Source organism: Ptychodera flava, chromosome 21 (genome assembly GCF_041260155.1).
Source record: "Ptychodera flava strain L36383 chromosome 21, AS_Pfla_20210202, whole genome shotgun sequence".
In the NCBI taxonomy this organism is placed as follows: domain Eukaryota; kingdom Metazoa; phylum Hemichordata; class Enteropneusta; family Ptychoderidae; genus Ptychodera; species Ptychodera flava.
Genome location: NC_091948.1, coordinates 36,897,795 through 36,923,484, shown reverse-complemented (window position 1 = coordinate 36,923,484; position 25,690 = coordinate 36,897,795). Strand labels below are relative to the sequence as shown.

At 42.1% G+C, this 25,690-nt stretch overlaps 1 protein-coding gene and 1 long non-coding RNA gene across 8 annotated transcripts in view; one reads left to right on the top strand and one right to left on the bottom strand.

Annotated features, from left to right (window-relative positions):
- Positions 1–25,690, bottom strand: part of LOC139122144 (high affinity cAMP-specific and IBMX-insensitive 3',5'-cyclic phosphodiesterase 8B-like) — a 455,871-nt gene that overhangs the window by 48,924 nt on the left and 381,257 nt on the right. For 6 of the 7 annotated variants that reach the window (XM_070687564.1, XM_070687562.1, XM_070687561.1 and 3 more), the window contains 2 exons: positions 25,099–25,185; positions 23,407–23,545 (listed from right to left, as the gene is read on the bottom strand). In XM_070687564.1, the coding sequence (XP_070543665.1) occupies positions 23,407–23,545; positions 25,099–25,185 (226 nt within the window). Of the gene's footprint in view, positions 1–23,406; positions 23,546–25,098; positions 25,186–25,690 lie in introns of those variants that run through there. The other variant, XR_011549410.1, reaches the window with a different exon arrangement.
- Positions 7,077–7,948, top strand: LOC139122148 (uncharacterized). Its single transcript, XR_011549413.1, has 2 exons — positions 7,077–7,368; positions 7,760–7,948. It is a non-coding gene; the product is annotated as an uncharacterized lncRNA (long non-coding RNA).

Below are 25,690 nucleotides of genomic sequence, written 5' to 3'. Positions count from 1 at the left end.
CCAGATTGGGCTACTTCACGTTGGAATCGTGAAGTGACACAAACGCTAGATAGTTCTGGAGAGTATCCAAGCTTCGACGACTTTGACAAGTTTGTAGCAAAGGAAGCAAGTATAGCTGCAATCCCATTTCCTCATTGTATGCCATGAAGGAATCAAGCTTCACAGAAAAGAGAGAATCCAGTGATAAGGGAAGAAGAGGCAGCCGAAACAAAGGTACCACATTCACAACAGAGGCAAGAGAAGTCAACAAAGAATCATCTGGTGTGAAACAAACATCTGACACGAAGACATATGTGCCAAAACCATGCATGTTTTGTGATAAGTCTGATCATCAACTTAGCACATGCCCAGAATTTGAGAAAGGATTGCTGGAAGAGAAAAAGAAATATATTCAAGAAAACAGAGTATGTTTCAGCTGTCTCAAGAGAGGACATAATGCAAGAGAGTGTAGGCGAAAGTTAACATGTGAAAAGTGCAAGAAAAGACACCCAACAAGTCTTCATGATGACTCCAAGGATCAAAAACCTCCCAACGAAACCAACGAAACTTCAGAAGCATCAGCAGTGTCATGCAAGGCAGAGTTGGGAGATAGCAAGGGTACGTCTATGATAGTTCCAGTGTGGGTGTCTACCAAAGAGTCTCCCTCTAAAGAAGTCCTTACATATGCATTGCTGGACACACAAAGCGACTCAACATTCATCCTGGAAGATATTGAGAAATCAGTCTCTAGTGAATGTCAACCAGTACGACTGAAACTGTCAACGATGTCTTTAGCATCATCCATCATTGACTGTAAGGTGATCTAAAATCTTATTTCAGAGGTATGTCTTCATCTATTCGCATAGACATTCCACAATCATATACCAGAGACTTCATTCCAACTGATAGATCTCACATCCCTACCTCGAGCACAGCAAAGAGATGGTCTCATCTACATAGAATGAGCTTCCCCCATTGCAAGGTTGTGAAGTAGGATTGCTCATTGGCTACAACTGCCTACAAGCACTGGCACCTAGGGACCCTTACCGAAAATTATTTCTACTGCAAATTTGCCGTAAGTTTGCTGCAAATATGCAGCAAGCATATAGCTTGCAGGAAGGAGTTGCAGAAGTTTGCAGGTAGATGTGACCCTCCTGCAAAGTCAGTTTGCAGCAAATTTGCGGTAAACGACTAAGTTGCTGCAAATTTGCGGCAAACCAGATTATTGCTGCAAATATGCAGCAACACATGATTGACATATTTCCCACTATTTCATTACCAGGGAGTACACACTACACACTGAATACTGTTGCACTTCGTGACCAGTCATGTGTAAGCAACATAAAATTGATCTTTCATTTATATTTTATGTTCATTTATTTCATAACAGACAATCCACTTTTTAAATTATAATAACTGGTAATGCTAGATAATGAACAGCTTCAGTTATGCTAGTGAAAGCATTGCATGGATATAGAGTGCATCTATAGTATATACTGTAGTGACATGATGTAATAAAAGTGCCCTTTGACAATCTGGTTGGGTAAATTATGGTTGGATCGAAAACTGAATTTTTAGGGAAACAAATTTTTGAAACGGGGACTTGTCTGTCTTGCAAGTTACACCCTGTATTTTCTGCGAATGATACCAAAATGCAAACAGTTTCGAACGAAATGTGCGTTTGATGATGGTCAGTAAGGACACGTCGTAGACTTTTGTTACTGCAAATCTGTACAGTAATATTTCCGCTACTACCTCCAAGCACAGGTATGTAAGCGGTCTGAAATCACCAAAGTGCGCCGGCAATCTGCGCCGGCGCATTTCAAACTGCGCCCCCATTTTGCGCCGGTATATTGCGCCGCCCAAACTGCGCCCTTACTCTGCGCCAAAACACTTCCTCCGAGTGTCACAACATCGAGTAGTCGCACTTGCGTAGCAGGACGCTTTAGCAGTGTAGACTGTAGATATTAATATTCGTGCCCTAAAAAATGCAGCTCGAAAAATGACGTGAATTGGCAACAAGTTAAGCTTAATTGTAGTTGTTTTGGGACTACGCACATACGTACGTGGACACATGGAGGTAGTTAGCGGACAGTACCATAACTTACTTCTCAAACAGGAGCTTGCAGTAAAGAAATTTTCTTTCAATAAGGTGTGAAAATATATCTTTCGCCAGTAAGATTTTTGACATGTTTTCAGAATGGAGTCTCGGAGGTACGAGACCATGTTATGTTTGTATGGGACGGATTACACTCACTTGGCGATATCGTGAAAGGATTTGGCTTCAGCAGCAGTCAAACTTTGTGAATTTTGCATCTCCATTAAAGTCAGGGACTTGATACCCGGGATCAAGTTAATCCCGTTCACCTTTGACATTCACGGACGGGATCGAATGTTTATGTCTTTGTAAATTACGGTCACGATTAGTGTGCACAGGAGGTTGTACACAGGCCAATGTGTTGACATGGAAACAACAGATTATACGACACGGAATATAACGGCAAGACCAGTATACATGTACAGAGAAACAACGTTTCATGAAGCCCACAATGCTTGTAGCAACAATAGGTGTACTTCAACAGAAATTACAAAGGTACAGTCAATCCACGACGCCGGTGTAACTGGCGTTATTACGTTCCGAATTCGGCTTACCCGGGGCTCTGGCTGCAACTGTACAATTATTGCAGCTAAACGATAGCGTAGATGTCGTGCCATTGCCAAGATACTCTGCTGTTTCTGATCGTTTTGTCTACAGAACTACTAAAAATCTCTCAATTCGACAAGAAAAAATAATAACGGTTTGAAATCGGTGCATTAATTTACATTTGTAAAAATAAAATGTGACATCACCGATCATAAGAAACGTGGTGTTGAAGAACATATATTTTTTGAACAGAAGACTGCGGCGACCATTTTCTGTAAGTATACATGTAATCTAACTTTAGCAAACTTCTGAGTCAAACATCCGAAGAGTAACGTCAATATTTTTGGTTTTGTTCTACTCATGTTATAAAATAAGTCAAATTTCGGGAAAGTATCTGTACATTTTTGATATCTCTGCAGCGCAAATGTGTAAACCGACCCTGCATTTATCCATCCTAAAGACCATGATCAGTTCGCGACTGCATAAACCCTCCCCCCCCCTCTCTCTCTCTCTCTCTCTCTCTCTCTCTCTCTCTCTCTCCAAAAGTTTAGCCATTTGATGTTTTATTTTGCCGACATTTATTTAACGGTTCACGATCACCGCTCAATGTTGATGTCGATTTCGATTTACGAAGTTTCTTCGTAACTAGAGACATGTCACGGCCTGGAGCTAGTTTTCACTATAAAAACATTCTGTGTGAACGTTTTTGCTTCCGAATGGAGGGGACAGGTGACTTCGTGTGTAAAATATTGAATGGCAATATGAATTTCACCGTTAAGAAAGTCTATGACTTTCAAACTAGTCGCACAAACAACAATAAACATGGCGGAGCAACGATACCGACATATTTTTTTCCTCGACCTCTGATGAGAGCGACCCGCTGAAAATTTCCAACCTGGTATTTTTATTTGGCTTTGCCCCGTGTGCAGGGTTATGTACACGTAAACTAATTATACAAAAGTTGTATTCACTGTAAATCAATAAGCCTTTCGAACACGAAAGATATTCGGATATCTGAACCTCAACATCGGTTACGCAGCTCGAAAGTTATCCTCCGAAATAGGACAGCCGATTTCGTATGGCATATAGATATGGAAACACGCGGCTCATTGTTAGAAAGCATGCAATGCATGATGCTCCCTAGCTTGGTCCTTGGATTGTTGTCTTCCGTCTCGCCCATACACACCGTCAATTGCCTAACAATCACAGGATTTAGTCACATGTATTCAAATTTTGATACATTAATTTTACCAATCATCAAGCACAGAACACATAAAAAAACAATGGTCGCGCCTACGGGTTCAAGGACGTTCATGGCGAGAAACACCACGGATTTGTCGCAGAATCGTAATGACTAGCTTTATCTGTTTATGGAGAATATCGGCGATCAGCGTATGGTCGCACATCGAACCGACGCCAAGATAAAAATATGATGTCCGAAAAGTTTAGTTTTGTTTTATTCAACTGAGTCATCGCCTTTGTTATCGCCTAAACATCCTCGGGTTTTGTTTTGTTTTCGGGCAGACTGCAACATGAATATCTTCCCAATGCATAGAGTACGGCAGTTCATGCAATCATAGACCCATGCATGTGCTTTGGCAAACGGGCCAAATTTTTGTACGTTGGTTAGAAACTAATGACAATATAGGTGAAGATGTTACATCTGTCAAATTAGGACAGAGTATTGAAGATAAAATTACTTTCATCGATCGACAAAGAAGAGAAAGAATGAGTCAGTGAATATCGAATCATAGACGGGAGAATCGAGGGTTTATGATCAATTGGGAACAAAAATATTTCGATTAATTGACTAACACAACCAAAAAGGAAATTTTATTCAACTTTGAAAAAAGTCACCGCCTTTCGTTGGCATAGGATTCCATAGCGATGGACCAACACATGATGTCGTTTAGGTCCTCAAAAATCTTCTAAAACGGCACGACGATAATAACTAAAATGAATGAACAATTAAAAGCCCTATTTAAATGACACGATATCAGTTGTCGTTTCAATTTGTTTCCTTTCTGTTAGAAACTCCACGATGATGTTTTGGAAATCAAACGGGAAATGCCATATTCTCGGTGCTCCGATTGATCCATCCATTGAGGTAAATTTCACTGCCATGATCCGCCCATGGATGTAAAAAAATAGATGATCCGCCTCAGTAAATATCTGAAGTTTCTACAGGAAACCTCTCGTCCGTTCACGGATCTTTTTTGAAATTCGTCTTTCATTTTAGTTTCAAGTTGTTTATAGGGTAAGGAAGCTAGAAATCCATCAAAACATCGCTCCAGGGTCTATGATCAAAAGTATGAGCGCGTTTTGTCATCAGCTGTCAGCAGGTCGTTTTCCAAACCGCGACAGGGACTCAGAAACCCGCCAAAGTGTCACAGGACGCTAGACCTAGATTGTATGTAATTGTGTGCTATCGTTTGGTCCGTTTCAAGGTTAATTGACTCTGAATAACCTAATCACGGTCGTGACTCCCGTTTTTGACATAACTATATAAATACTCGTCGGGATTTAGTGTTCATGGCGTCCCCTTTCACTTTAACCAGCACTTTGAATCAGTCTGTGAATCGTACGTCCCAGCCCGATCAGTCTCTCGCTGATTTTTAAAACCTGGTAAATAAAGTTCTTCGTAGTCAGATATGATATTCTATTCTCCATTATGTAAAGATGAATGTCTCATTCATATTTTTATTTAGACGTATAGGCCTATATCAACTTCTTGGTGTTTGGAAATAAGTGTGTTGCAATAATTTCCATCGGGGACTTCAATGATGAATTCACTCAGCGGTTCGCTCATGATACACAGCACTGTACTTCCATGGAGATCGTATCGCTGTTTTAGCAATGACTTTGATCGTAAGTTTTCATTCGACCAAAGTGATGAAATAAATGCTGACAAGCACTAACTATGTACAGACCGAGTTCACTTCACATTCTCACTATCGCATACGCTCTCCTAACTTTAGCCTCGCACTTGTCGATTTCCGGTACCCTTACATACCTTACGTCAGGAAGTCAGTCGTAAGAACGGTCGCATTTGCTGTTTGCACGTTAAATGAGAGTCTCAGACCCGGTCTCAAATTCACTCGCAAATATACATCACAAAGCGAAATGGGATCGAATCTCAAGTTCAGTCGCAAACGTTATCGCACTTTGACTCTTCTATGAACTGAGAGTCTCAGAATCAGTCGCATTCCTTATCAGTTGGGGTCGTAATGAATTGGAAGTAGCAATTATTGGACGATTCAAAGGTCGCAGAATTAGAGCAAGAATTACGGTCCACGAGGTTCCGATCAAACAAGGGAATGAGTATGGGGTGTCCGGTTTACGGCCTCACCGCCTATTCAGACACTGAGACAGCTAGGACACTCTCGCCATATACTGAGTATAGAGTTACCCTACGAAACGTATAATGGCAGAGATATTTGGCCATCGAAATAGTTTGAGAGTAAAATTTAGCGTCTTTTTTAACTGTGAAAGTATTTACCGACAAGGTTCGGGTAGAAACTACAAACAGATTCAAAGGTCGATTTACGATGCAAATGACACTCGACTGGCCGAGTTAGCTTCCCTCTCGGGTGATGCTATTAGGCCTACATACTTCACATACGTGTCGGAAAAAAATTACTCCCATCCTCCGCATTTTAGTGACACATTTCAACATATTCCCCACGAAAAACATGAATATTTCTTTGAAAACGCCTGACTAAACCAAAATAGACTATTAATACCGTGCTTGACATTGAAACTTCGCAATGGCGCAGAGTAAGGGCGCAGTTTGGGCGGCGCAATATACCGGCGCAAAATGGGGGCGCAGTTTGAAATGCGCCGGCGCAGTTTGCCGGCGCACTTTGGTGATTTCAGACTGCTTACATAGCTCCCAAGCAGAGTAGTGGTGTGCTCCAAGCTATAATCCCATCAATATAGTACATGTATACGGTACGTACAATGCACTGCAGCTTACAGTCTGTCCCATCGATGCCGCTGACAAAATCTCGCCTTCTGATAACATGGGTCGAGGTAAAAGGCTTTTGTCCATGTTTTCAGCGTTAGAGTTATATTGCCGAGCACAAATTTGAGGTTTAGGATTACACTCCATCCCGAGTCGCTGTACGAAAATTCAAAGCGCCGCTTCACCAACGTCCAACACGTCCTGTGTATCAGCTGCGAGCAGCCGACATGTTTACACTCTCCGGTCACGGTTCATCAAGGTCAGTTCGCGCATTGATATTGATTCTTCGTGCTGAAAGAATTTTTACTCTCTTTTTAGTCTTTCTATAATAAAAATAACCATTTTCATTAAACTAATAAATTAAATGCTATATGAAATATAACGGATTGGTGCAGATGTAGAGTCAATTCCAGCATTTAAAAAAGGGACTACATTATTAATCGCGTAATGATTTATAGATCGCACTCCCGTTATCGTCATGAGGCTTGATCGGCGCGAAGTTAGATTTTAGTGCCATCGGCCAGTGTCGGCTGCGTACTTGTGAGCAGGGAGTTTTCTAGTGGACAATTTCGTGATCTTTCTATGGAATCGCCAGCCAAATGATATCACATAGTTGCAAAAACGTGTATACAGTACCAGGGACAGGCGGAGTTCTAAATTTGTGAACGCGAGCGGCAGTAAAGATGCCGACTATATTTTCTGAGTACAGTATTGACACACAGCACGGTGAGACCTGCAACCGGACCGGGAATCGTCCAGCGTCTGCGAGCCGTTCAGAAATGTAAGTCAATGTACCGTTCGTCTGTACATCGATCGCTATAATTATGTTCTGTAATCGTTGTATTGCAATCTTTACCTAAAGATAAATTTTCGTTGAGTACTGATTCATACTGAATTCACTTTCATTTCACAGTTACTTACAGTAAGTGCTGAGATTTTTGCAGATTGTCGCCGTTGTGTATGTAAACAACATACGGCGAGTTGTCCGCTTTCGGACATTTTAATCATTATTAATTTAATTTCGATCATGAATATTTATGCATTTCTGCTTCAATTTTTCAACTTGATTTTGTCTCATTTTCAAATAATTATCGATTTCTTTCATGAAATTTACAATGTTTGGTCAAACGGTAAAGACTTACACTCTTCCCTGAACGATTTATATTTTTCAGAATCCATTGCTGGTACACTAAAGGGACAAGAAATTCAGAGAACAGAAAGCCAAATCGCAGCCTTTGACAGTAATGTAACTGTTACATGAAACTTCTCAAGTCAAAAGAAAATCTTGACATGATCATGACACTTATGTGGCATGAAATGAACATGGCATATAAAATAAATTGTACCACAATTGAATTTAACCTTTTTTTCTCTGTCATCTTTTTGTTTATAATAACTTTATTGCGCTGACCATTGTTTCTCGTGAAACTGGTATTTCAGAGTTTAGTTGGATAAATAATATTTATATATTGGCGGACTGTGGACAGCACAAGATGTGTTTTATCCAACTAAACTCTAAAATACCAGTTTCACGAGAAACAATGGTCAGCGCAAATAAAATAATTTGCTGTATGGAGTTTGCGGCAAATTTTCAGTAACATTCAAATTAATTTGCCGCAAGTTTGCTGCAAGGATTGTGCTGCAAATTTGCTGCAAAGAGTTTGCAGCAACGTTGCGGCAGGGAGTTTGCTGCATATTTGCAGCAAGTTCACAAGAAACCTAATTTGCATCTGAAAAATGAACCACCCGCATATTTGCGGCAAATAGTTTGCTGCAAATTTACTGCAAAGCTTGCGGCAAATTTGCAGTAACAGTTTGCGGGAGGCCTAAAATTTCGGTAAGGGGAGACTATAATTGGAAAGGGTGATGAACCTAAATTACATGTATGCTGTGAAGACTGACCTGGGATGGAGCATTGTAGGCTATGAAGATTCAGCGATTCATAATGGCACGCATTTCTGCAACCGTGTCTCTGTAAAGGAGGTTCCTTTCTTGTCTCTGAAACAAGTGATCAACACATTGGAAGCTGACTTCACAGAAAAGGCCCATGGAGAGAAAACCATTTCACAGGAAGATATCCAGTTCCTCAACATTTTAGAGACGGGCATACAACAGAGAGAAGATGGTCATTACTGTATCCACTGCCATTTAAGTCTGGAAAACCGTTACTGCCAGACAACAAGAGAGCAGCAGCAATTCGCCTGCAACATTTGAAGAAGAAGTTCATCAAGGATCCGAAGTATTATGCAGACTATAGGAGATTTATGAACGACGTCCTAGACAAAGGTGATGCTGAGAAAGCAGACGCCAAAGTCGCCAAAGGACAAGTCTGGTACATACCGCACCATGGTGTGTACCACCCTCACAAACCTGAGAAGATAAGAGTAGTGTTTGATTGTTCAGCACGCCATGGAGGGACTTCCTTGAATGATCATCTACTCACAGGCCCAGACTTGATAAACAATCTGATTGGTGTACTGTGTAGGTTCAGAAAATATCCTATAGCAGTCACCTGCGACATAGAGAGGATGTTTCATCAATTCCTTGTACAGGATGAAGATCGCAATTACCTAAGGATTTTATGGTGGGAGAACGGTGACATCAACACTGAACCCCAAGAATATCGCATGAAAGTACATCTATTCGGAGCAGCATCGTCTCCTGGATGTGCAAATTATGGTATCTAGCTAATGAGAACAAGACAGAGTCTCCCTCAGCAGCAAGCTTCTTACAAGAAGACTTCTACATTGACGATGGTCTTACCAGTAAAGAATCAACAGATGAAGCAATCAAAGTCGTAAAAGAGGCACAAACAGTGTGTGCCAAGGGAGGATTACATCTCCACAAGTTTATCTCGAACAGCCGAGAAGTAATGGACTCAATTCCCATCGATGAAAGAGCCAGTGGAATAAAAGATGTGGACTTGACAGGGGTTTCATTAAGAGCCGGTAGCCGGCGAAATTGACCAGTTACTCTCACGATTTCGCCGGCTACTTTTTCGGAAAATTTGAACTCTTTCATCGCTAAAATATTTTTTACCTTCTGAAATGATACGGACAAGTTTCTCAAGCAGTGTGTAATCAAACTTTCCAACGGCTTTTATGTGACACAAACTTTAGAAGACGAGCTACTACAACGATCGCCTTGTACAGTTGTACTACGATATAGCACGGTCTTGCGTATACTGCCTCAATAAAAATCGGAATTGCCATGGACGATTCTATTGGCTAACTGAATTGCCGTTTCCTATGTGGTGGCCTATATACACGCTAATGAAAACATGTGTACTACATCTGTCGGCCGTCGTTAGCTCAATTCAAAATGGTCGATGAACAAATGAAGACGGAAACGATCGCAAGGTCAAGCTTCGCTGTTTGATCTTCGGTTTTGAAGTGGACCAAGAAACAAGAGGAGGATAATTACGTGGATTTAAACTGTTTTCGAAGACCAGATTTTTTCTCACGAATCTAATTTTAGTAAGCCGACGTGCGTTGCACCGCGGCAGGCGTAAATGTGAAGGTATATAACCAGCTGGAGGTATGATATGCACTGCTTTTCGGTCTATCGACGCCAATAAGAATGCGCCCAGAGTGGTAAAAATACGATCAGACCTCTAAATTCACTTCAAAAACGATCCTCTGGTTAAATCTAAATGTGCGCTTCTGAATGTACACATTTTCATATCCAGTATCAAGGTTCTTACTTTGCATACCCATATAGTCAAATAACCTTAAGGGTCTTTGTTTCTATTTGCGAAATATGGTAATGATTGTCATTTTATCATTATCGTTATATAAATTGTCCTTTTTTCCTTCCCAGTGATATAAAGTTATTCATCTACAGATTTCCATACCAAACATCAGGGAAACTTCTTAATTTTATGCATAACATTATACATTAATGAAAAGTTCCTCATTTACTGTGGCTTAAAATATGAGTGTTTCATCCAGTATGGCATCAACAGGAAGGATTTTCCCCCTTTACCAGAAAATTTCGGGGGGGATTTCACCAGTTCATGTGTTCTACTTGTACCTCTCTCAGGTGTGACTGGCACCATTTCATTGGGGGAGTGGTCCCGCTGGACAAATTAATTGGAGTGCCGACATTTCAACAGAGGGGGAATCCCCTATCCCCTGTCTAGATGTAACACTATAAGATCATCTACAATATCAAATTTATATCATTAATAATAGTGAATTATTATAGTTTACCTCCTTAAAGCATAGTGGTTCATTTTTAATTATGAATTATCATATTTGAGCCTCGAATCTCCCAGGAAAATTGCTTTATGATATGAACACAAATTGCTTTGGAACACTGCTGACAATTCTCCTGAAAATACTAGAAATTCAAGTGACTGTAAGCTGTAAAAAGTGAATTTTAACTCATTTTTCAGGGTTTTCGGCCTTCGGCCAGAAGGGGAACACTCCCGGACCCTCTCCCACAACGATCGCTTTGTGGTCATGGTAGCTGCAAGCTGCCTACTTTTTTCATTCTGGCCCCCTACTTCAAAACTTAATGAAACCCCTGCTTGAGTCATGACAGTCTACCAATAGAGAGAGTACTTGGGATCCAGTGGTGCGTAGAGACAGATGCATTTAAATTCAACATACAGGCCAAAGATAAACCTGCAACACAGCACTGTATCCTGTCTACAGTAGCCTCTATTTATGATCCACTAGCATTCCTTGCTCCATTTGTTCTAATTGGCAAAAGAGTTCTCCAAGAAATGTGTCAGAAGAACATCAGCTGGGATGAGCCACTACCCGACAACCTACGCCCGCTATTGGGTAAGTGGAGGGCTGATTTTGAGAATTTGAAGGAAATTCAAATACCAAGGAGCTACATACCACCAGATTTCAGACCAGTCCTGACCACCGAACTACATCACTTTTCAGACGCCAGTACCAGTGGCTATGGACAGTGCTCATACCTAAGACTCGTTGGTCAGAATCAAGTACACTGTTCGTTCATAGCAGGAAAGGCAAGAGTTGCTCCAATCAAAATAGTCACCATTCCACGTCTAGAGCTGACTGCAGCGGTGGTGTCCGCAAACATGAGCAGTAAACTTAAAGAAGAGTTAAACATCAATATTGATGAAGAGTACTTCTGGACAGACTCACAAGTAGTATGGTACATTGCAATTGACGCCAGAAGATTCCATGTATTCATAGCTAATAGGATCCATAGGATCAGACAAGTATCAGAGCACAGTCAGTGGCATTATGTGCCAACAAGAATGAATCCAGCAGACCACGCGTCTAGAGGAGTCTCTGCGACAGATCAGTTACTAAACTCAAATTGTTTCAAAGGACCAGCCTTTCTTTTGGAAAGAGAGTTGAAGTTGGTAGAGGAACCAGCCTACGAATTGAGTGTTGGCGACCCATAGGTGAAAAATGTGACGACCTTCGCAAGTACTGTGACACAAGAATCACTCAACTTAGAGAATTGTATATCCCGCTTCTCCGTATGGTCCAGAGCGGTCGGAGCATTATCACGCATTAGAAGAGTCGCAAGAAACAGAAAAGGTAGTAGCAATCCGTCCACTCCCAAAACAAGTCATCGTTGATGACACAGTCCCCACTTGTTAATGGGTACTTTGATTACAAGTCCTCAGAGAGGATAGAGTCCTCTTCATTAATTAGGTCTGTGATAAAAATACTTTGATACAGATGGCACTCAATGGCCAAGAATGAGTTCCATGGTGATGAAAACATAAACCAATGTAGGCCACCATCCTAAGTTCATAAAATGAGTCAACTAGGAATTAACCCTTTTCCTGCCGAGCGCCCCTGTCCGTTATCCTGCCAAGTCGGTCAAAACCGGCCCCCTTTTCCGTGTCTACAGAAGATAGGCTCTCCTGCACGCTTTCCTGCCAGGCATTTGGCGGAAAATACCGCATTTTCGGGGTACGATTACCGACCATATACGTGTTAGACTTCAAAAATTTTTGCATGCCCGTATAGAGGGGCAACCGCTGATGAGGTTGTGTCCAGAAAATGACGAGGTCACGGGCGTTGTTTGCCCCGGGGGACGTGCACTTTTATGCCCTTTTCTAGCTTACTTTCGCGGAAGTAAAGCTCGTTCGCCGGCACGCACGGCCAACACCGGGGAAACGTCACCTCTCTCGTGGGTTAGTAGAAGACCCAGGGTTAGTGCTATGGGTGCGGGCAGCACCCTCAAACCTGTCCTGTTTCCCCTGGGTTTGTCACTTGGCCACGTACTTTGAACGACTTGGAAGAGTCGCACAGTGCAGTCTGCTTTGACGTAGTGTCAACGACATAGTTCCCCGCCATTGAAGGAAGGCGTGTACGTAGTTTGGCCAGTTCAGTGAACACTTAGCTCGTTAGTGTTACCGTTTCCTAACACGTTAGTTGTGCAGTTGTTACTAAGGTGCAGTTTTGTACCACCTTAGCTCTGGACAGTGCAACTGCTCTATGCACTAACCCCAACGACAGATGGTTGGTACAACGTCTACGTCGCACGAGCACAGCCTCCGTTGGGCTGTGCCCCTCCCACGTGATACAACGCACGTTCATCCATTACTATAGCGTCCTTACGGATCTGCCAAAAACGAAAGTGGGGGTAAAAACAAAACAAACGAAAATATGCGATCATAGATAGTATTTTATTCGGGAATAATTTACATTATGCCGAACAATAAATCTCGGAGTCTGTCTCGACGTCCGAGTGCATGGTCCGTGTTTCAAAAATTACAATCGGGGTGGCAGATCCGTGTTTCAAAAATTATAATAGGGGGAATTGGACAAAATAAATCCGTCTAAACAAAACAAACGAAAATATGCGATCCATAGATAGTATTTTATTCGGGAATAATTTACATTATGCCGAATAATAAATCTCAGAGTCTGTCTCGACGTCCGAGTGCATGGTCCGTGTTACAAAGATTACAATCGGGGGATTGTACAAAATAATCCGTGTTTCAATTTACAATCAGCGGATCGTAAAGCACAAACAAACGGCACAACCGTGCTCAAAATGTGATCATGGTCCGTGTTAAGAATACAGTCAAGCCACTGTTAGGCGAAGCTGTCCCCTGTCCCTTATTTACGTCGGGTTCTCTTGCTGATGGGTGTCGTCGGGGCTGTGTGAGTAGAGGTCTGCACGCCAATGCTCCTCTTACCTCGTAGCATCATGCGATGATGAAAAGCCGCAAAACACTCGCCCTCGTGAAGATGAACCCCGCACAGACTACATCCTTTGGACGTCTCAGACAGTCGTCCGCTCGCAGTGGTCTTACCCTCTCTGCTGCATACTTTACAGCATTTCTGCCGCCCCTCCAAACGGCTGACAACGTGCATCGGCTGATTTTGTGGATTGATGTACGAGGCAAGAGAAACGGTGGCCTCGACCTCTCTCACACTGGGCTGCGATCGCCCACAATAACAGCCAATGAGTTGTTTCCCGACACGCAGATGAAACATCTTATGGGTCAGCTTACTATCAGGGTGTACATGCTTGAAGCATATATATGCATTTACCAGGGCAACATCAATCAGGTAACATGCCAGATATGTCCACCATCTGTGGTTCTTGCGCCCAGTGTGAAAGTACTTGCGCTTCTGGTTGGCTCGGTCGACGCCTCCCATGTACCGGCGATAATTATACAGCGACAGAGGCACTTGTCGCCGCTCGTCTCCCTCCCCCACTGGCACGCACTCCAAGGGTGGATAGACCGTATTCAAGATCAGCACCTGAGCGTTACTATCCTGATAAGCAGTGATGTTAAGACGAGAGTCCGTTCTGGTCGTGGCTTTCATATCCCCAACAGACAGAGGAAGGCGCTTCCCTCTTACCCTGCGGAATTAATTGAGGGGGCATGGTGCGACGATTACGGCGGTTAAAACTCCCGACCATGTAGATCCCGGTCTCCATCAGCTCTCTAGCAGTAACGACCGTGCTAAACAGGCTATCACAGAATAGGCTGTGATTATATCCACAGAATGGCTGGACCAGCTCCATCGTAATTCTTTTCACCACCCTCGCTCCTGCCGTCTCCCATCAGTCCGATCCCGAAATTTCACACCTAGGTACGGTGCAAAGTTAGCGATGTATGCAGTGGTGGAGTCGCACAGCTGCCATATCTTGAAACCGTCTCGATCAGGCTTATGCGGTAATCTCTGCTTAAATTTAGAACGGCCCTTAAATCGCACCATGCCCTCGTCGATGGAGATCTCTCTACCCATCTTATAATTATTTACGCACCGGTCAACTATGGGCTCCATCCATGGATTGATTTTATACAGGGGATCCTCCTGACACCAACGTCGGCGGCGTGCCTCATCAGGATCACGACGTGGATCGTTCTCTGGGTCTGCCAGATGAAAGTATCGCATAAGCTGCTGAAAGCGACTGCGGGTAATCACAGTAGAAATACCCTGGTTTCTCAGAAAGGGATCGCTAGACCAATAATCCTCCACTGATGATTTACGGTCGACACCCATACAGACTAAGACGCCAATGAACGCCTGCACCTCTCGGTAGTCAGCGTTACGCCAGTATTTATCTATTTTCCTAGCGATATATCGCTGGTGGAATTTGGCGTATTTATTAGTCTCGTCCTTGGCCAATCTGATCAGTGTAGCTGGAATAAACTTAAAAAAGTAATCGAGCTCACGGGAGTGGCTGGGCAAGGTGAAAGTCGGTCCTCTCTCATGGTCAAAATCGGTCTCCTCAAATATATTAGCATCGGTAGTCTCCGACATACGCCAGACAGGAGGGGTGTCGTCCTCCGCCAACACAGCAGGCACAACGTCATCATCGTCGTCAGAGCTTGCCTCACCTACATACTGCCTGTCATAAAAGTCATCGTCCTCTGCCGCATCCTCGTCAACCTCCGAGTCGGACTCAGCGGTGATATCACCGTCGTCTGGGCGTCTGGGCCTGAACTCGCCCGTAGCGGCATCAAGGATCATATCTGGCTCAAAATCAGGTGGGCTATCCTGATAACGAACCCTCCGCACTATCTTTTTCGGCGGGGACATCGCAGCACACGAAACTATGGCAGGAGCGGGCTGGGCAGCCTCTGCTGATGACGAGGACTCAAGCTCTTTCGCACTGGGCACAGGAACCTCTCCTGACGCAGGATGAGGGCTCATAGTAGCAACAGGTGGTGTCTCTCCCGGAGCAGCCGGGGGAGAACCAATGGCATCAGCCGTCTCGTTACTCACTGTCTCACTAGCAGCAGCAGACGTAGTCTGTGCAGGTGAAGTATCTCCCACAAGAGCAGATGTAGTCTCTGCAGGTGAAGTAGTCTCTCCCGGAGCAGCCGGGTGAGAACCACTGGCGACCGGTGACCCGTCATCATCCTCATCGGCAGAACGATCGCTCTTACGTTTACGCTTACCACTGGGTTTTTCAGCCGGAGATGCTTCGCCTTACGGGAGCGTTTCTTGCCCGACTTCTTAGAACGTTTACTAGGGACATCACAACGATCGCTACCACTACCGCCCGGAGACTCTGCATCTTTGAGCTTCAGTCGTCTGCTCGCCTTCAGTCGTCTGCTCGCCTTCAGAAAATTTTGCGGTCCGTCAAGCTCATGTCTGGAACAGTGTCGACAGACTAGCAGGTCCCTCCCTTTTAAAGCCACAGGGAAACAAAGCCCTGGACATGATTGGACGCAGGGGTGTTAATATATGCATCCACCTGTTATTATAATGGACCTACGGCAATCAGTCCACCAACCGGCGCTGACATTCCTACCCGTCATGTAAATTGCCTGTCCGCACCATTTGATATGCTAATAATACTCATTTGCGATGCAAATCCCTCGGCACTTAGCATAACATAGTCAATGTCATTAGCATCTCAACTTGACATTCCGTCCAGCTGGGTACGTGGCATGCGCACCTGCCACCCAAGGACGTTGGCCCAAGCCCATGTTTAGTACGGGTGGGAAACCCGTATCTTTAACCTCATGTCCCTTCTAAGTACGCCTGCGCAGGGCGTATTGTCATCCAAGTCGGTGACAAGCCAACCCGACAGATCGCCCATTAAGCAGTAATGGACTGGCCGTCTCGTTCTTGTACGGCAACGAACAGTGCTTCAGCGGCTTGTTTAGGTCATAACCGTCGCCTGCCGAGCGGCTTACCCAACTAAGGCGGTCAAAGATGAAGGATGCCAAAATTGTCAACGGCTGTCTCGGCCTCGTCCGTTGGGCAAACATGGCTCCTTCAAATAACGTGGCCAGCACGTCTACGTCATCAGCGGTGATGACGACCCGTCATTGACGCCCGAGTGCGTAAAACTCGGAATATACCGACAGGTACCTCTACCTGAGTCGGTCATACTACGGTATAAACCAAACACAGGTCTGCCAACTCCTGTTAGACTCGGCCGTTAGCCGAACTTCACAGGGACAACATAGGCGTAACAAGTCGGTGAACAACGGTTCACGCACCTAACCGCAGCCGCCAAGTCGGTGAACAATGGTATCAAATTTTGAGGCCATGTTCCTGAATGGCAAGGCTGAGGCGGTGTGTTTCGTTGCACGGCTTGAACGTCTAGAGCCAAGTGCAGCCGACAACGTCCGACATCTGAGTGGGTAGTCTTTTCGAGAAGGTAACAAGTCGGTTAAAAGCGGTGGTTACCCTTCACAAATGTCGCTCAAGTCCGTTCGGATCAGTTCCATGTCAGGGACTAATCAAGCCGAGTCCGTCAAATCCGTCCGCACTTCCCGTCAATCAGGACCAAGTCCGTGATTTTCGTCTCGCACCATTGGCAAAAAAATTGCACCGCCAGCTGAGGCGGTCTTAGGCGGTTGCCTTACAGAAAGCCGAGTCCGTCAAATCCGTCCGCACTTCCCGTCAATCAGGACCAAGTCCGTGATTTTCGTCTCGCACCATTGGCAAAAAATTGCACCGCCAGCTGAGGCGGTCTTAGGCGGTTGCCTTACAGAAAGCCGAGTCCGTCAAATCCGTCCGCACTTCCCGTCAATCAGGACCAAGTCCGTGATTTTCGTCTCGCACCATTGGCAAAAATTGCACCGCCAGCTGAGGCGGTCTTAGGCGGTTGCCTTACAGATTAGCGTTGCCGAGACGGTCAATTTCGGCCGCAATCTATGTAGTGCCTCAGAGCCAAGTTAACCCAAACTCCGCTAGAATACGTCAACGTGCTAACCTGCCAAGTACGCTACTCGTCCCCCCAAAAAAAACCAGTCCCCCACCGGGGTGGGGACTGGCTGGGTAGCTTCCGCACCTTTCCCTGTCGTTGGACTCTCTGTGAACCCATTTCGAGAGCAAACGCCGTTCCTCGCCCAAAACCTCTCCTCGAATGACCCCTAGCGCGAGCAAGGGTTTGCAAACGTAGTTCCGTCGACTAGGCAGGAAAGGGGGTACCAAAAAGTAGCCCGATTTCCACCCGGGTTGGGAGAATAACAGTCACCAGTGCTTAGATTCTGGCTACACCAAATTTCAAGCGGATTTTCACCGACTTGGCAGGAAAAGGGTTAATCAACAGGATGTTGCAAAACATTTTTGCATACAATCCTAACACTAACAGATTATCACTTGTACCATATTTCATGAAGTTTGATGCAGTATTTACAACACTATGAGATCAAATCTGTATCAAGTTTCATCACATTTGACGTTGTATTAATTTGTGGCTATATCACCCTAATTAGGAAAGTTCATTACTTATGCAATTACAAATTAATTAAATGACACTGATAAATGTCTTTTTCAATGTTAAAGCAATGTGAGCTTAACATCTGTACAAAGTTTCATGAATTTGATGCAGTATTTCTTGACATATCAGCTACTTACGAAACTTCAATAATTGACATGTTACTGCTACATGACGTGAAACAAATTGACGAGCATATGTATGAAATAGGTCAATGTCCTTGTACCAACTTTGAATGATACTGGTGGAATATGTCTGAGTTATGGCTCTGTACATTAGAAAATTGTAACAAAATCACCGCCATGCAGCGATATTTGATCTTACTGTTTAAAAAATCAACAGTACCGTATATGTATGACATAAGTCAATGTCCATGTACCAACTTTGAATAGGATTAGTTGAGACTTGCCAGAGTTATGGCTCTCGACATGAAACAACCATAACAAAATTGCCATCATGTGGCCATATTTGGACCACCTCGTGAAACCAATCGACATACATATGTATAAATAAGTCAATGTCCTTGTACCAACTTTGAATAAATTCGCTGGATACATGTCTGAGTTATGGTTCCGGACATGAAAAAATCGGGAAAAAATGGCCACACGGCGGCCATATTGGATTGTATCACAAAACAAATCAATGTGCATATGTATGACATAGGTCAATGTCCTTGCACTAAGTTTGAATAAAATTGGTGAATAAAATCGTACGTGTCCAAGGACTGTGAACAAATTGTAACAAAATGGCTGCCATGCAGCCATATTGGATCATATCATGAAACAAATTGACGTACATATGTATGACATAGGTTCAATGTCCTTGTACAAACTTTGAATAAAATCGGTTGAGATATGCCTGAGTATCGTGGCTCTGTACATGAAAAAATTCGTAACAAAATGGCACACGGCGCCATATTGGATCATATCACAAAACAAATTGACATGCATATCTATGACATTGGTCAATATCCTTGTACCAACTTTGAAAAAAATCGGTTGAAACATGTCCGAGTTATGGCTCTGTACATGAAAAATCATAATAAAATGGCTGCCTAGCGGCCATATTGGATCGTATCACAAAACAAATTGACGTGCATATGCATCACATAGGTCAATGTCCTTGTACCAACTTTGAATAAAATCGGTTGAGATATGTTTGAGTTATGGCTCTGTACATGAAAAAATTGTAACAAATGGCCGCACGGCAGCCATATTGGATCGTATCACAAAACAAATTGACATGCATATCTATGACAGTGGTCAATATCCTTGTACCAACTTTGAAAAAAATCGGTTAAAACATGTCTGAGTTATGGCTCTGTACATGAAAAAATCGTAATAAAATGGCCGCCTGGCGGCCATATTGGATCGTATCACAAACAAAGTGACGTGCATATCTATGACATTGGTCAATGTCCTTGTACCAACTTTGAATAAATCAGTTGAAATATGTCTGAGTTATGGCTTTGTACATGAAAAAATCGTAATAAAATGGCCGCCTGGCAGCCATATTGGATCGTATCACAAAACAAATCGACATATCTATGACATTGGTCAATGTCCTTGTACCAACTTTGAATAAAATCGGTTGAAACATGTCTGAGTTATGGCTCTGTACATGAAAAAATCGTAATAAAATGGCCGCCTGGCGGCCATATTGGATCGTATCACAAAGCAGATCGACGTGCATCTGTATGACATATGAAGTAATCCTTGTACCAAGTTTGAATGAAATCGCTCCAGGCATCTCTGAGATATCTGCGTGAACGGACGGACGCACGCACGGACGGACGCACGCACGCACGGACGCACACACGGACATGACCAAACCTATAAGTCCCCCCGACGGTGTCCGTGGGGACTAAAAAGACAGGAAACTGAAATATTCATAATCAAGTCAATCCAAGGTCAAGCCTTTGCCAAAGAGATCAAAGAAATAAAGAAGTCATCCAAGGTGAATAGAACCATTAGCATCTACAATTTGAACCCATTTCTGGACAACAGTGGTGTATTGAGAGTCGGAGGTCGTTTGAGGAATGCAAAGAGTCCACAGTACTGTAGATTTCCCATAATTCATTGCGATTTGTCTCCTCAGAGATTTCCCAGAGAAGTCTACCAGGTCTCCCATGTGTAGACAAATTCATAGACTAGCTGTAAAAATTCTGAAACCGTACTTTTAAGGATACTATTCTTCTCAACTCTCTTTTTAAATGATTTGGAAAATTATGCAAGATTGAGAGAGGAGATAGCATTTTTGTAAAATTTTCCATTGATTGTGTCTTCAGCCATACAGAATAATGTGGTGGAAAGTAGGGAGACTAGTTGCACCTGTTTTTTGAAACAAAGGGATATTGATTTTTTCCAATAGAAATTACAAAAGAAATTGCATTCTAAGTTTTCTCAGAGAATGACCCCTTCAGTTCGTCATAACTTGCTGCCTACAAGTATGGCATTTGTAGTACCTACAGAATGTGACTTCCATGGTTATTCAATGGGAATTTGGAAACTTTCACTGAAATTTCTAACCGTACTTTTACGTGATATTATTTATCAATTATTCTGATGCTGCACATTATTGCTTGCCTACAGAACTGAAAAAGTTATAAGAAAAGTAACCTTCAAGGATACAAATCAAAGAGAATTGTGGGTAATTTATTGTTCTGTGGAGTCCCGATGTCATCAAACATCCGGCAATTCTACCGAGAGATAGCCATGTCACAAGGTTAATTGTTTCGCACTTTCATGGTGAAGTTCAACATCAAGGAAGAGGTATGACACTCAACAGTATTAGAGCAAATGGCTATTGGATTGTAAGAGAAATCAACTTTTTATCAAGGTGGTTTCCTCTTGCATGCACAAGTGTGTCACATGTCATCGACTTCCCTGACCTGTAGAAGAGCAGAAGATGGCAGACCTGCCAGAAGATAGAGTACAGCCATCACCACCCTTCACATTTTGCGGTATGGACTGTTTTGGCCCCTTTGTAGTTAAAGACGGAAGTATGGACTTCTGTTTACATGTATGTGTTCAAGAGCCATACACATCGAAATGCTTGATGATAATTGTCTACAGATTGCTTTATTTACAGCCTCAGATGTTTCATCGCTATCAGAGGTCCTGTGCAGCAACTACGGTCTGACCAGGGAAGCAATTTCGTTGGAGCCAAGAACGAGTTCCAAGAGGCTATTAGAGAGTTAGACGCAGAGAGAATTGAAGTATTTCTCGCAGAGCAGCAATGTGAGTTTGTTATGAATTCCCCACACGCCAGTCACACAGGTGGTGTATGGAAAAGGCAAATCAGAACAGTGAGAAGTGTCCTATCCTCACTTTTACAGCAGTCTTCAGGTCGTCTAAACTCAGTATCCCTACGCACGTTTCTCTATGAAGTTATGGCCATAGTGAATAGCCGTCCACTGACAGCAGAGACTCTCAATGATCCCATGAGTCCTGAGCCATTAACCCCAAATCATGTACTCACGATGAAATCCTCATCAGCTCTACCCCTCCTGGTAAATTTGTAAAGGAAGACCTGTACATTAGGAAACGCTGGAGGAGAGTGCAGCATCTTGCAGAACAGTTCTGGGGCAGATGGAGGAATGAGTATCTGACTACCCTCACAAAACAACAGAAATGGAATGTGCCCAGGCGAAATGTCATGGTGGGAGACATTGTCTTAATTGTGGATGACCAGTTTCATCGTATGGATTGGCCAATAGGTGTAGTGATTGAGACAACCGAAGGCAATGACAGTCTAGTGAGAAGGGCTAAGATTCAAGTTGGCACGAAAAAACTTGACAAGAAGGGCAGACGAGAGCACAAACTTGCAATATTTGAGAGACCAGTCCAAAAATTGATTGTTCTGATTGAAAAGGAGTGAACTTTGCGAACGTTCATGTACTGTTTCAGAGCATCACACAAAACTTTGAAATACTGATAAATAAGTAATTTGGCGGGAGTGTAATGAACTTGATGCAGCAGAGTATTTCAAAGTCATCAGTGCCCTCTAGTATTGTTGTCGGTCATACTACAGATCGTAAAGTTTTCATAAGATTTATTGATACTTTCTTGATTAGTAAAAGTTTGAAATTACATATATATCGACCTATATATTTCATAGCAGTACATTAAACGTTTAATGTTTATTTGTGGTTTACCGCCACTTTGTTGTTCCATGATGATTCAGTGGTAGCCATCTTTTTTCCTATATTCCATATGAACAAAGGCAGTATAGTTCAAGTTCACCGATAATTCACCTAGAGAACCAACTAAATATTCCCACGAGGTAATATATCAACGTAGTTTGTATTGCATGAGTTTATGAGAGACATTTATTGCACGTGGAAGTAGTTTAGAGCATTTATTGATGAGATACGGAATCGTTTTCCAGAGTGTGCAGTGTACACGGACAATTTCACTATCACTGCCAGCGGACTATAGCAATGCCCATGGCATACTATTGGACAATGATCGGACAGAGATTACGCTCATTTGCAATTATGACACCACAGAAGTTGAGACATCATGAAAAGTTATATTCTGTACGTTAAGCACACCGTGTTTAGACTAGTCGTTTGTTTGTGTTTTTATTTACTAGATCTTACGGTGTTGGTGTATGTAATAATAAAGGAGATATGCCGCATCAGTCAAGTCTGTGTACGCCTAAGTGTTGAATGTTAGTTGGTGCTGCTACAACCGTGTCACCACATGTCTTTGACTTGTGGTGACACAGTCATTACATCACGAGTATTTTTCGAGCTGAATGAAGAAAACTATTGGGGAATAATATCTATCTGTAATATTTGTAATATGGCTGACAAACATCCTGCTCCTTTACATTTATCCAAAGCTTGTTTGATTGGTATATTTATATGCAAGCGAAGACACTTCCATTTGAGGAGAGTAGTACATCAGTATGCAAGATCCCAGGTGTTCCCTTCTGTCCATAAAATAACACTTTTTCATTTGAACTATATGTGACACATAGAGGCAACAAGTGTAATTCCTTGAGAAACGGTGCAATGGTTATGGTTAATTTTTTTTGAGATGAGGTAGAAATAAGACTTTATAAGATGGAGATATGCTTACAGAGAGTATAGAATTCATTGAATGTACCACTCAGATATTTTGTCTGAATGTTACTGAAGTTCAAATTTCCAGCATTGTATTCTTACCATGGAAGATCCATCGTCAATATCTTTCATAGCTGGCTTAATACTATTCACAAATTTTGACAGGTGCTCAAAGTGGCGCACCATTTCTGTTGCCAGTACCATATCAATGATCGTTTGTCGAATTTGACGGTAGTCATCCCTATGGAAATAAAAGAGTGCCATATTTTGTTTAATGTCATTTACTATTTAGTATTGATCAGTATCATAAGGTTGAAGACTTGTTTGGGAGAAAGATAAAAATACAGTGGATAAAAATACTTGGACATTATGATCGCCTAGTATTATCCGCATTTATCAACATCCCCACTCACTGTGAATTAGACAGACTTAGTAACAAAGTCAATGTGCAACACATATAGCTGAAAGACTATTTTTCACATTGGGATTTAAGCCTGTTTTTGTGAGGAAAGGGACATTGTATATGTATATTGAGAAAAAAGCAGAAGACTTATTTGTAAATGGTTTGTTGAGTGGTAATCATGTAATGATGCATCTCTTAAAACATTTTGGGGTTATAAGGTATAACAGTAGTGTAAGAATAATCAGGTTAGAAGAAGTGTAGCAAAGCTAAGTTAACAGTAATTAAGAAAACAAAATTATACACTAAGCTAAGGAAATCTGAATGAAATAAATGTTGAAAGTAGTAATTGAAGCTAAGATAGGAATAAACTGAATAACTGCTAAAAGGTTGGGAGAAGGCCACCCCAGGAATTGGTCCATACCATGGTGCTGGAAACGTAAAGACAATCGTGCCTGCCACCCACATTACAAAAAGGTCTATAAATATAAGTAAATTTAAGGGGGCAAGATGATCAAGAAGGGCAGCAGAGTCATGGTCATCTTTTTGTCTAATACCTTGTGTAAGTTAATGAACTTTACATAAATCTTGCTATAGATTGATTGATTGATTTATTTATTTATTTCGAACTCCATCACAGATACGATACAGTTAAAAACCGTATACATCTGCATTTACAGGAGGATTTTAGTAAAAAAACCAAATAACATGATGTTACAGACAAGAAAGCTAGTTCAAACAAATGACATGCACAATGAGGACAAAGTAAACAATCAAAAACAATAAAGCTTTTAGTTTTTTTTTTAAAACTCGAAACAGAAATATTAAAAATTGGCAGACATTGATAAACTATTATATAGCCTTGGAATGCGATTAAAAAGTGAATTGCTAGTACATTTAACTCTACCACCAGGCTCTGAACTGTCCTTTTCTGTCTAGTTGATCGCCCAGGAATGTGTAAATTAAAATTTGATTGGCAATCAAGAAGGGCATTAATTGATTTGTAAAGAAAAACAAGGTCAAAATAAGTGCGCCTTTTAGACAGCATTGGCAACACACAGATCATCATATGAATAATCATAAAACCTTACTTTTACAAGATAACACAAATATTTAACAAAGTTACACTGTACAGCTTCTAGTTCTAGTTGTTGTCTGAGTACACTTCGTCAATGCTGTTCCAAACAACTGATGCATACTTGAGTTTAGTTCTAATGAACGTTTTGTAAACCACGAGCCATGCATCCACAGACAATCTTTTGCCAAACCTTTATAGCATATTGCAAAGTAGTCTTCAGTGACAATGGAAACAACATGAGTTGAGTGCGATATGTTTAAAGAGAACCATATATTACTTTCATTGCTTTGGGTAGATTGTAGGATCGAATTCCTACCTTTCTAGTTCTTTGAATATGTTACACCTGTCATCTCTTGTTGTAAGTTGGAAGGCCAAAGCTGAATGATGGCTCTCTAAAACAGCCCTACAAGAACAAAACAATTCTAATAAGTACTTAAATCGGTAATTACATTTTCAACATTCAAAATAATAAAAAGAGAAACATTTTCAGTTCTGGTTACAGCTCTGTATGCAGTACAATATGACTTGATATTATGTAATTACTTGTTACAACATGCAATGGCATTAAATGCTTTACACTGTTTGGGAGACCTAAACCAATGATATAAGGATCGGCAACAACTTTGAACATTGATGTTACCATATGGACCACAGTTACCGATTGACTATACAAATAATAATTATAATAATAACACTTTATTACCATTGAGTATAAAAACAAAAATACAATGGAATTCGGGATGGATCTGCAGAGCTCAGGCCAAAATAACAAACAACAATTACACACGGACAAGCTAAAAAAGACACCAAAAGTAACAGTTCAACTGGTTTAAAAGTTGAACAGCAGTTGGATAAAAACTATTTTGAAACGGTTGGTGTTTTTGTCGCAAGGGATCTTTATCAGGTGC